Raw genomic sequence first — 12,110 nt, 5'->3', positions numbered from 1 at the left:
TCTTTGGATTTCTCTACCCTCGAGGGTTGTGGATGATCTAATGTTGGATACATTTTAGCCTGAGTAATCTTAATAATCTTCAGTGTGCTAAGAATTAAACTGACAACCAATTTAATTGTTAGTTGGGCTCATAGTGTGGCGCATTTGCTTGTGGTGGAAGCTACATATATTAATGCACAAGGCCCTGTTCTTTGCAGACAGAAAGAACATGTGCGCACGTTGCGCCTATTTCAACTAAACAAAATAAGTGACAGCCATTCACTCGCGGCAATGCTGTGACCAATCGTGGTTAAGCTACCTAGTTTAAATTTTAAACAATGTTTGGCAGTTAACTGTCAGTCACCATCCACTGGTGATTCTCCAAGGCTTGTGGTATTCTTGTGAAGTGTCCTGATGAGTGCAAGGTGATAAGCTTTGACATGTGTCTTTCTTGTCAACAATACACAAGTTCTGTTTTACAAAACAACTATTTCATATAAATGTTGTACAAAGATAAGTTTGCCCCATGAGTTTATATTGAAGATCCCATGTTGTACCATGCCAGGAATATTCCTTCCAAGAGAAGTTATCATTTTCCTTTTGAAAAGATTAAATAAAAGCACCAAACGGTTTCAAGTTAAAATCTTTTGAGGGGTGGAGGGGGTGGGATGTCTTTGAAAAGGGATCCGAACAGCAATGCAATAAAAATATTGAATCTTAAGAGTACAGAAGGAGCCTATTCAGTCCATCATGGCAGTTTGAATGAGTTATTGAGATTGAAGTTCTATTGCCCTGCTCTTTCCCATGGCTCTTCAATTTTCTCCCCTTTTAATAGCTATTCAATTTTCTTTTGAAAATATCATTGCATTTGCTTCCACCACCGCTTTCAGGTAGTGCATTCCATATCGGAACTTGCTGCATGGAAAAAAATGTCTACGTATTTCTCCTCTAGCTCTTTTGCCAGTTACCTCATAAACCTGTGTCCTCAGGTTACTGACCCAACGGCCACTGGAAATGAATGGAACAAGGAACAATGAAAATTACAGCACAGGAACAGGCCCTTCGGCCCTCCAAGCCTGCATCGACCATGCTGCCCAACTGAACTAAAACCCCCTACACTTCCACATAGAATTTATATTCACAGATATTGTTGACTAGTTCGTGGAACATTATAATTGTAATATTTTAATTCAATGTTCTGTTCTATTGCGATTCCAGTGTGGAATACAAGCACTAACCCATGCCCCTGTTGTGGTTTCATTTGCAACATACTTCAAACAGCTAGAAGATAAACTTTTAGATGATGAATGTGTGGGCTGTTTGCTTCAATGGACCGCTTAGGCAGGTACCATGGAGCCTTGGAGGAGGGGGTGGCAGTACATATATTTAAAACAACATGAGGGAGAAAGGATGAAAGCAAATTGCTGCAGATGCTGGAATCTGAAACCATGAGGAAAAATGCTGGAAAATCTCAGCAGGTCTGGCAGCATCTGTAAGGAGAGAAAAGAGCTGACGTTTCGAGTCCAGATGACCCTTTGTCAAGGGTAAAAGGCCTTTATCTCCCATAGAAAGTGGAGATATTGATACTGCAGGGTGAGGGAATGAAAGATGAGTCATAGCCACAAAAACCAGGGGAAAGGCTGCTAATGGCAGCCCATAGAGAGAATAGAAGGTGTGAATGGCCAAACGGCAGAGAAGCTGAAATCAGAGGGTAAGATGTGGGAGAGAGGTAAAATTGAGAAAGAGGGGAAGCAAAGGGGAGAAAAGATAAGGAAAGAAGGGATAAAATAGAGGGAAAGAATGGGGGTGAAAAGGAATAGAACATAGAACATTACAGTGCAGTACAGGCCCTTCGGCCCTCGATGTTGCGCCGACCAGTGGAACCAATCTAAAGCCCCTCTAATCTACACTATTCCAATATCATCCTTATGTTTATCCAATAACCATTTGAATGCTCTTAATGTTGACGAGTCCACTACTGCTGCAGGCAGGGCATTCCACGCCCTTACTACTCTCTGAGTAAAGAACCTACCTCTAACATCTGTCCTATATCTCTCACCCCTCAATTTAAAGTTATGTCCCCTCGTGCTAGCCAACACCATCCGAGGAAAAAGGCTCTCACTATCCACCCTATCTAAACCTCTGATCATCTTGTATGCCTCTATTAAGTCACCTCTTAACCGTCTTCTCTCTAACGAAAACAACCTCAAGCCCCTCAGCCTTTCCTCATACGATTTTCCCACTATACCGGGCAACATCCTGGTAAATCTCCTCTGCACCCTTTCCAACACTTCCACATCTTTCTTATAATACGGCGACCAGAACTGTACGCAATACTCCACTTATTGTTGGGATGAGATTTAAGAAGCTTGTGTGGAGCAGAAGCACTGGTACAGTAACTTACCAAAGCTCCTTCGACAGCACCTTCCAAACCTGCGGCCTCTATTGCCAAGAAGGACAAGAGCAGCAGATGCACAGGGGGCACTACCCTCCAAGCCGCTCACCATCTTGACTTGGAAATATATTGCCATTCCTTCATCGTTCGTGGGTTAAAATCCTGGAACTTTGTCCCTAACAGCAGTGTGGGTGTAACTGCGTAACATGTCCACGGTTTGGGTGCTGCACATGGCCCACGGCTTGGAAGTTGGCTACCCCTGCGTAAGATGCTGATATACTGTACATCTATCGGGTAAATGCCCAGTCCCAGTCCTCAGTGCAGCAGTGTTAAGTCTTTGTCACGCCCAATAGAAAAGTATGAGAGCAGAGGTCAAGGAAGGGAATAAGTTCCCCAAGGCACCCGAATGCACCTCTTATCCAGTTTAAGAGCAGTGATGGTGGAAACCCCTGATAAGCCTCTCGGCCAAACTGGAAATGCATTTGTCATGAGGTTTATGGATGCCAGGAGATAATACTCCTTGTCACAAATAAAAATAATCTCCATGCCAGCCTCTTGCCAACTGCGCAATGAAGATTCATCATGTAACCTGCTGGTCTCGTATACTGACTCCAGTTACCATCTATGAAAATGGGGATCCCTTAAGTTTTGAACAGCTTAGTCATATGCCGCACCCTCATTACATGATATGCAATCATGAGGTTTAATGAGTATCCCATAACATAAAAATCCTGAAATTCCCTCCTTAACAGCATTGTGGGTCAACCCACAGCACATGGACTGCAGCGATTCAAGAAGGCAGCTCATCACCACCTCCTCAAGGGCAACTAGGAATGGGCAACAAATACTGGCCAGCCATTGACACCCATGTCCCACGAATGAATTTTTTTAAAAAAGTGTTGAATGCAACACGGGAAGATTTATAAATGGTTTAATTAATTATTCTGCATCCCAGAATTTTGTCGATCTTTGAACTGAACTGGGGTTAGAACTTTCAAATTTGGCAGCAATACCAAGTAACTTTGTAACTCATTAGAATTGACAACCCTCGAAGTGAAATGAGATGTGGTGATTTAACTGAGAGCAGTCATTTGAAGGTGGAACATATGACGGGGACAATAATTACTCCATTACCAGCCTCTCAACAGTGATGCTGTTATTTTCAAAACATGAGCAGGATTGAGGAAGGCTATTCAGTCTGTCCAATTTGTTTTGACTCCAGGCCTATTTTTAAACCATTCCATCACCATCATGTTCCAGCACAAAGCCTGTATTTTTCCAATCAAGAGTGGGTCAGAATCCTCCTTCAAAGGTTCAACAGATTTTGCTCAGAGACCTTTTTAATTCCTTGGCTGGTATTAAAGGGGAAATAAACTCCGCCAAAGCTATGATTTTTCAAGGCTAATCATCAACATCTCCATTTGAGCAAAGGGTCTTGCACTGTCAGAGGGTGGACCGAGAAACATTGTAAGCTCTCTTTCAGACAAGACATTATGCCAAGGTTCCATCTGCCTGCTCAAACAGGCATAAAAGATCCCAGTGTACTGTTTGACAAAGAGCAATGTGTTCTCCTGTATCCTGGCCAACATTACTCCCTCAATCAACACCACAAAGCAATGATTATCTCGTCGAATACTTGTTGCTGCTTAAGGGATCTTTCAATGTGTAAATTGACCACATTGTTTGCCTACATTCAAACAGTGATCTTACTTTAAAAGTAAAGTGCTTTGGGACGTCCTAAATTATGCAGCATTGTCAAAACACAAGATATAGGATGAAGTGATTCTCAAAGAAATTTGATTTTTTTTCTTGTTCCTCCTGCCTCCTTGAATGGAGGGTCTTGGCCCCTGCTTTGCACTTCCTTTAAAAATGGAAAAGTTTCAGGCACAGACCCAGGTTTTAACAATGATGTGATTTAATAAACTTCCCTAAATAATCCTCTTTCCTATCCGCTGCTCAAGTGCACATGCTGGAAAAGTGTATGGCAAAAATGCTGGAATTAAGGAATAGTATGAAATGATCTCAATTTAATTGTGTCCAGTGTGCATTGTACTTTGAATGTACATGGTTCAAAGTGTACTTGGCTTTTGAAGATTGACTTCCCGAGCAGCATTGCAGCGCTGAGATTAAGCTATTGTCAATGAAATGCTGCACCCGGGGGCGGCACGGTGGCACAGTGGTTAGCATTGCTGCCTCACAGCACCAGGGACCCGGCTTGTGGAGTTTACAAGTTCTCCCCGTGTCTGCTTGGGTTTCCCTCGGGTGCGCCGGTGTCCTCCCACAGTCTGAAAGACGTGCTGGTTTAGGTGCGTTGACCCAAACAGGAGTGTGGCGACTAGGGGAATTTCACAGTAAATTCATTGCAGTGTTAATGTAAGTCTTTCTTGTAACTAATAAATAAACTTTCGTTCTTAATAAGCTAGGTTTGCACCTACTTAGATCCCAAACCTCTGCCTGTCAAGTGTGTGCGTGTGTGTGCGCTCTTGGTGATGGTGGGTGTGGTGTGGTAAGTGACTCCTGTTCATCCAGATGTGAATTGATGTCATGCAGGCGAGTGAAAAGTTCAGTGTGCTGACCTTTTGAGCTTTAAAAAGCAGTCTGTACAAGAGCAAAAACTACCTTCCGTTTCAGTGCTATCTCTTATAACCGGATCTTTATCTCTTGGCATCCAATTACACAGATGTAAAGGGAAAAAAGAAAGACATGGATTGATAATAGTGCCTTTCATAACATCCCAAAGCGCTTTGCAGCCAGTGAAGTGCTTCACACAGTGTGGTCACAGATGCAATTTAGAAAATGGGGCAGTCAATTTGTGCACAGCAAGCTCCCACAGGCAACAATTGTATAAATAAAGTGTTTGATAATGGGATAAATATTGGCCAGGGCAGAGGGAAAAACTCCACTGCTCTTCTGCGAATAGTGCCATAGATAATACCACGTAGCTCAAAGCATGTCTCGTTCTTCATTCTATCCAAAAGCCTCCTCCTTACCCTGTTTTAACACACCACATTAGCATATTATTCTGTCCCTCTCTCCCTCATGCACTTAGCTTGCTTCTCCTTAAATACATTTGTGCTATTTACCTCGATCACTCTGTGTGGTAGAAAATCATTTTTCATTTCACCTATGTTCCCTGCGGGGAGGTTCATTGGTGTGGTCGGGGTGGGTTTAAACCAAGTTCACAGGGTAATGGGCATCAGCATATTAGAGTAGAAACAAGGAGTAAGGTGCATGAAATTAGAAAACTGGGCAATGCTCGAGAAGAGAATATTTCTATGTAGATTTGAGTGGACTGAGTGGAAATCGCAAGTAGGTTCAGAGTACGGGTGTTAAGCAATAAAGTCTACTTTTAGAGTTGTTGTGCATGAATGTAAAGTAAAAGTTTATTTATTAGTCACAAGTGAGGCTTACATTAACACAGCAATGAAGTTACTGTGAAATTCCCCGAGTCACCACACTCTGGCGCCTGTTCGGGTCAATGCACCTAACCAGCACATCTTTCAGACTGTAGGAGGAAACCGGAGCACCCAGAGGAAACCCACGCAGACACAGGGAGAACGTGCAGACTCCTCACAGATTGTGACCCAAGCCGGGAATCGAACCCGGGTCCCTGGCACTGTGAAGCAGCAGTGTTAACCACTGTGCCACCGTGCCGCCCTTTGTGAATGCACGGAGTGTGGTAAATAAGATTGATGAGTTACCGGCACAGATTGTTGTGTGGAAATATGATGATATGGCTACAGCAGAGACCTGGCTCAAAGAAGGCAGGTCTGGCTATTAAATATTCCTTGATACAAGGTATTCAGGAAAGATGGGAAGGAAAGGGGGAAGAGATGGCAGTATCGAAAGGAGAGCGTAGTGCTGGAAAGAGAGGCGGCCTTGGGGAGGTCAAAGACAGAATATATTTGGCTCGAGCTAAGGAACAATCCAGAGTAAGGATAGTTAATTGGGGGAAAGCCAACTTCAATGGGTTGAGAGTAGAGCTGACCCAGAACAACAGGAATCACAAGTTGGCAGGCAAAACTGTACCTAAACAATGGGCTGCCATTCGAGAAGAGGGATTTTGGACTCAGACATGGTATATTCCCACACGGTGGGAAGGCAGGACAAACAGATCCAGAGCTCCCAGGATGACAAAAGATATAGAGATTAAGATGAAGAAGAAAAGCATGCTTATGACAGATGTCAAGTGATGATGCAACCGAGAACAGGCTGAATGTAGAAAGTTTATAGGGCAAGTGATAAAACAAATAAGAGAAGCAAAGACAGCGTATGGAAAGTGACTGGCAGCTAACATAAAAATAATTCCAAAAGTTTTTTATAGGCATATAAATTGTCAAAGGGTGGTTAAAAAGAGAAGTGGTGCTGATTAGGGATAAAAAGGAGACATCGGCATGGAGGCTGGGGATATGGCTGCGGTATTGAATACATATTTTCCATCTGTCTTTACTGGGGAACACTATGTTGTCCAGGTCATGGTGAAAGAGGAGGTATTTCAGACACTCGAAGGATTCAAAATTGATAAGAAGGAGATATTAGATGGGCTGTTCTTTCGAATTGATAAGGAAGCCGGACCAGATGGGATGCATCCAAGGATACTGAGGAATGTGGAAATTGTGAAGACACTGTTCATAACTTTTCAGCCTTCCTTAGACTTGGGTGGTCCTAGAAAACAGGAGGATTACAAAATGTTACACCCTTATTCAAAAAAGATTAGTTCTGCAACTAATCTTAGTGGTGGTGGAGGCCAACTCAATAGGGTCTTTTAAGAGACTCCTGGATGAGTACATGGGACTTAATAGGATGGAGGGTTATCGGTAGGCCTAGAAGGTAAGGATATGTTCAGCACAACTTGTGGGGCCGAAGGGCCTGTTTTGTGCTGTAGTGTTTCTATGTTTCTAAAGTAAACTTTATTTATTAGTAACAAGTAAGGCTTACATTAACACTGCAATGAAGTTACTGTGAAATTCCCCTAGTCGCCACAGTCCAGCGCCTGGTTGGGTCAATCCACCTAACCAGCACGTCTTTCAGACTGTGGGAGGAAACTGGAACACCCGGAGGAAACCCACGCAGACATGGGGAGAACATGCAAACTCCAGACAGACAGTGACCCAAGCTGGGAATCGAACCTGGGTCCTTGGTGCTGTGAGGCAGCAGTGCTAACCACTGTGCCACCATGCCACCCTAAAGGCCAGTCAGATTAACCTCCTGTGTCCAGTTCTCGGTGCCATACTTTATGAAAGATGTGAAGGCATCAGAGGCAGAGTGCAAAAATGATGCTGAAGAATGATCCCAGAGATGAGGAACTTCAGTTCGGTGGATAGATTGTAGAAATGGGAACTGTTCTTGGAAAAGAGAGGGTTGAGAGGAGATTTGATAGAGGTGCTGAGAATCACAAGAGGCCTGGACAGAGTAGAGAGGGAGAAACTGTTCCCATTTGTGGAAGAATGAAGAACAACAGGGCACAGACTAGAGGAACTTGGCGCAGGAAGCATTAGAGTCATGAGAAAGAAAATGTTTTCCCAAGCGAGTGGTTAAGATCTGGACTGCACCACCTGAGAATGTTCCCCAAAAGGAGGGATTGGATTGTTATCCAAAAAGGAAGAATATGCAGGGCTCCAGGGAGCAGGAGTGGAAGTGACACAAGGTAAATTATTCCCATGGAGAGCCAACACAGACATGATGGGTGAATGGCCTCCTTCTGTGCTTTCACAGTTCTGCAATTCTGTAATTTCCGACAATCAGCGGTGTGAATTCCCATGTCAGTCGAGCTTACTTTTGTTTGATGCATGGCCAAGCTCCTTTTGATCTGCCCAGTGAAACTTGAACTCAGAAGAACATTTTCCTGTTTGCACCATTTTAGAATTTTCCATTTCCAACACCGGCCGTTCTGTAGGCGCTCTCATGGAATCATACAGAGCAGAAGGAGGCCATTCGGCCTATTGAGTCTGCACTGACCACAATCCCACCCAGGCCCTATCCCTATAACCCCATGCATTTACCCGAGCTAGTCCCCCTGACACTAAGGGGCAATTTAGCATGGCCAATCCACCCAACCAACGCGTCTTCTGGACTGTGGGAGGAAACCCACGCAGACTGGGGGAGAATGTGCAAACTCCACACAGACAGTGACCCAAGCCGGGAATCGAACCCAGGTCCCTGGCGCTGTGAGGCAGCAGTGTTAACCACTGTGCCACCACGCCGCCCTTTGAAAGTGGTTGTCAGTGGTGCTGAATTAGGAGCTGTTTTGTGTTGTGTGACCACAAGGAATTCTGTTGAAACTGCCCAAACTCAATTTGCATTGGAGAGTGATAACATCCAGTTATAATGGGCTTCATTTCAACCCGGATCCCAAAGCTGAAAGGCCAGTGCCTGACTCACTCAAGTATCTGCAACCAGCTTGACTTTGTGAGCTGTCCTGAATGAGCTAGGACTTCCTCCAGTTGAGTATTAGAGCAAACACATCATTGCCAAAAGGAATGTAACCTTGTCCCTGAACCACTTGTTCAGGCTGAACAAGTTGTGCAAGTCACACAGGTCAAGGTACGCGACCTTGATGTCCCATTCGATCCCAAGCAGGAGGTTAACTCAGTTGAAGACGTGCAAAGGGACTGTGTGACCTGCCTAACATTGTTCCGTACCAAAGAATAGATGTTGGTATAAACAAAGGATGAGATCAGTTTAAATTACTTTCCAGGTGAAATGTTTGCAGTTCCTGGGTATTACTCCGAACTGTGCAGTCCACTTTGTCTTCACTGTGCGAGAGTTCAGGATCAGAGCCAACTTCCTTTTCGCTGCTTCTGCAGTCAGCCATGTGGCCTAGTGGTAGCACTCTTGCCTCTTGAGTCAGAATGATTTAGGTTCAGGTTCTGTGCCAGCCACATAACCAAGCTGATTACTGAATTATGCATTGTTGCACTGACGTGATATTAAACTGAGGCCCTGTCTCCCCTCCCCCCGCCCAGGTTAAATAAAATATCCTGTGGCCTTGTATCGAAAAGGAGTGGGAGATTTCTTCCTGGTGCCCTGACTATTATTCATCCTTCAACACACACTTTCCTGGTTAAAGCCCAACAGTTTTATTTGGTAGCATGAGCTTTCGGAGCGCTGAGTCACTCACCTGATGAAGGGGCAGTGCTCCGAAAGCTCGTGCTACCAAATAAACCTGTTGGACTTTAACCCCGGTGTTATGAGACTACTTACTGTGCCTACCCCTGTCCAATGCCAGCAACTCCACAACATATGTTCCTTGCTGTTTGTGAGAGCTAGCTTTGTGGAAATTAGCTGCCATGTTTCCAACAATACAGCACTTTAAGATGCACTTAATTGTCTGTTTTTGAAACGTTCTGAGGCTTTGCAAGGTGCTATAAAAATGCATGTTCTTTTTTTCTCTTGAAGCAGATTATCTGTGCTAATGTTGAGTGATCCCATTGTTAAATCTCCTGCAGTAGGGAGCGACGAGGGTGTTACACGATTGCATTGTTGGCAGCCTTTAATTTACTGCACTGCTGCGCTAACGCTGCAGGTTCCAAACATGCAAGGCTTGTGTGGTCACCCCGGCGCCAATTTGCCCAATTCACTCAGGCTGGTGGGAGGAAAGACCCAGAGAGAGAGACGAGTGTCTTCGGCTTTGTAAGCGACCCAAATGCCGGGAGTCGATAGTATTTTGTGTGATACTGCAGCCATTGTCGAATCTGGTGGCTCTCTGAAAAGGGCTTTTGAGAAGCACAAGCTTGGAAGAATTTGCTTATATTGTCTCGGGAATTTGCCTATGCAAGTTTCTGAGTGCAGGCTCAGCCTCCACACACTCACCCACAGATGTACATGGCCTGAGAGCACCAGCTGGGTTGGAAAGGCGACACAGAGTGTATTTTTAGCAGAGCTTGTATGGCCATTTTAAATTAAGAGCAGGGTTACCGAGATGATTTTTTATTTGGGCAGTTTAACACCCTGCTGTGTAATCTGCTGCTTTAGAGAGGCAAGGGAAAAACATTGACAGACGTTTTGCAAGAAATAACTGTCTCTTTCGATGGAAAGTATGTCACGGGAAAGATTTGCATTTGTCCTTTTAATTATGCCAGTCTTTTATCTGAAATGTAAATACGGGGAACCATGTATGTCTTGGTTGGCATGACAACGCAAAGGTGCATAGACTCAGCCTGGCACAGAGCCAGAGTGGTTGTTAGAATGCTGATGGAATCCAAAACAAATCACATCTTGAGGAAGATTTACTTGCACAGTGTCAGGGGTTTGCATATATCTCCTTTCTGTGCATGGATTTTATTCTACAAAGGACGTTTTGGTTTCTGAGGGTTGGGGGTGGGGAGGGAAAAGGTTCCTTGGTGATTGCAGTTGGAGCTATATGAAAGCAATAATGGTAATGGGCCAACCACTAATTGCGCGCTAATGTAAAACCGCCTCTTCGCTAATGCAGTGAAGTGAGCTGTAAGAGATCAGATCCGGCATTGCGAATGTAAAACACAGCGTTTGTGCAGTTGACATCAAACCTTTTCCAGTGAATCCACCCGTAATGGGGTAGGCCTGTGCAAAAGAGGGTCAGTAATCACCGACCCCCATGTCTCGGAGAGAGGCAGGGCAGCATGTAATTAGAGCACGCTGGCGGGGCTGCTTTTGTGAGTTTGATATTAAGAGCAGCTGCTGTGCTCGGTCATTCAATGCCAATGACTGCCAGGTGCCCCTTTTTTACGATGTGATAATTGATGTTTATGTAAGCTGCGAGGGAGAGTATGTAGCACAGAAACTTGCTTTGAAAATGTGTTTTTTTTTGTCTGCTCGACTTTTTCTGAGCTGCCTGTAATGAGTCCCGCCAACGCCCAGCCCCATGTGCCGGAGAGAGTGGAATTGCTGCAGTGCAGGTCAGGAGCAGGTGCCACCGGAACTCATGACTCACGGCCATATTTGGGCATTTTGAGACCTTCCCTTCACTGTGTGGCCGAGGACCCAGGCAGGAGTGCCAGAGCAGTAGTTTTGCCCTCGGGTTCAATACTATTGTTATTTTGGAAGTTTCATTTGAAGTGAAAAAATGGAAGCAGGAAGTCCGCTCAAGTGGGCCTCTAACAGAAATCTTTGTCTCTCCACTGGACACAGGTGAGGTCCCAGAGGATTGGAGGATAGCAAATGTGGTCCCGTTATTTAAGAAGGGTAGCAAGGACAACCCGGGTAATTATAGGCCGGTGAGCTTGACGTCCGTGGTAGGGAAATTGTTGGAGAAGATTCTTAGAGATAGGATGTATGCACATTTAGAACTGAATAATCTCATTAGCGATAGGCAGCATGGTTTTGTACGAGGGAGGTCATGCCTCACAAATTTGGTTGAGTTTTTTGAGGAGGTGACAAAAACGATTGACGAGGGAAGGGCCGTGGATGTCGTCTATATGGATTTTAGTCAAGCGTTTGACAAGGTCCCTCATGGCAGGCTGGTGCAAAAGGTTAAATCTCACGGGATAAAAGGTGAGCTAGCTAGATGGATGGAGAACTGGCTTAGCCATAGAAGACAGAGGGTAACAGTGGAGGGGTCTTTTTCCAGCTGGAGGTCTGTGACTAGTGGTGTTCCGCAGGGCTCTGTACTGGGACCTCTGCTGTTTGTGATATATATGTATATAAATGATTTGGAGGAAGATGTAGCTGGTGTGATCAGTAAGTTTGTGGACAACACAAAGGTTGCTGGAGTTGTGGATAGTGATGAACATTGTCAGAGAATACAGCAGGATATAGA

General features: G+C 44.6%; 1 protein-coding gene across 1 annotated transcript in view; it reads left to right on the top strand.

Annotated features, from left to right (window-relative positions):
• Positions 1–1,221, top strand: part of trip4 (thyroid hormone receptor interactor 4) — a 119,257-nt gene extending 118,036 nt beyond the window's left edge. Inside the window, exon 13 of the mRNA XM_078200158.1 lies at positions 969–1,221. Coding sequence (XP_078056284.1) covers positions 969–976 — 8 coding nt within the window. The 3' untranslated portion in view covers positions 977–1,221. The remainder of the gene's footprint in view (positions 1–968) is intronic.
• Positions 1,222–12,110: the final 10,889 nt, after the last annotated feature.

Source organism: Mustelus asterias, chromosome 29, assembly GCF_964213995.1.
Source record: "Mustelus asterias chromosome 29, sMusAst1.hap1.1, whole genome shotgun sequence".
Classification (NCBI taxonomy): domain Eukaryota; kingdom Metazoa; phylum Chordata; class Chondrichthyes; order Carcharhiniformes; family Triakidae; genus Mustelus; species Mustelus asterias.
Note: the sequence above shows the minus strand (reverse complement) of the source record. Positions and strands in the feature narration are given on the sequence as shown.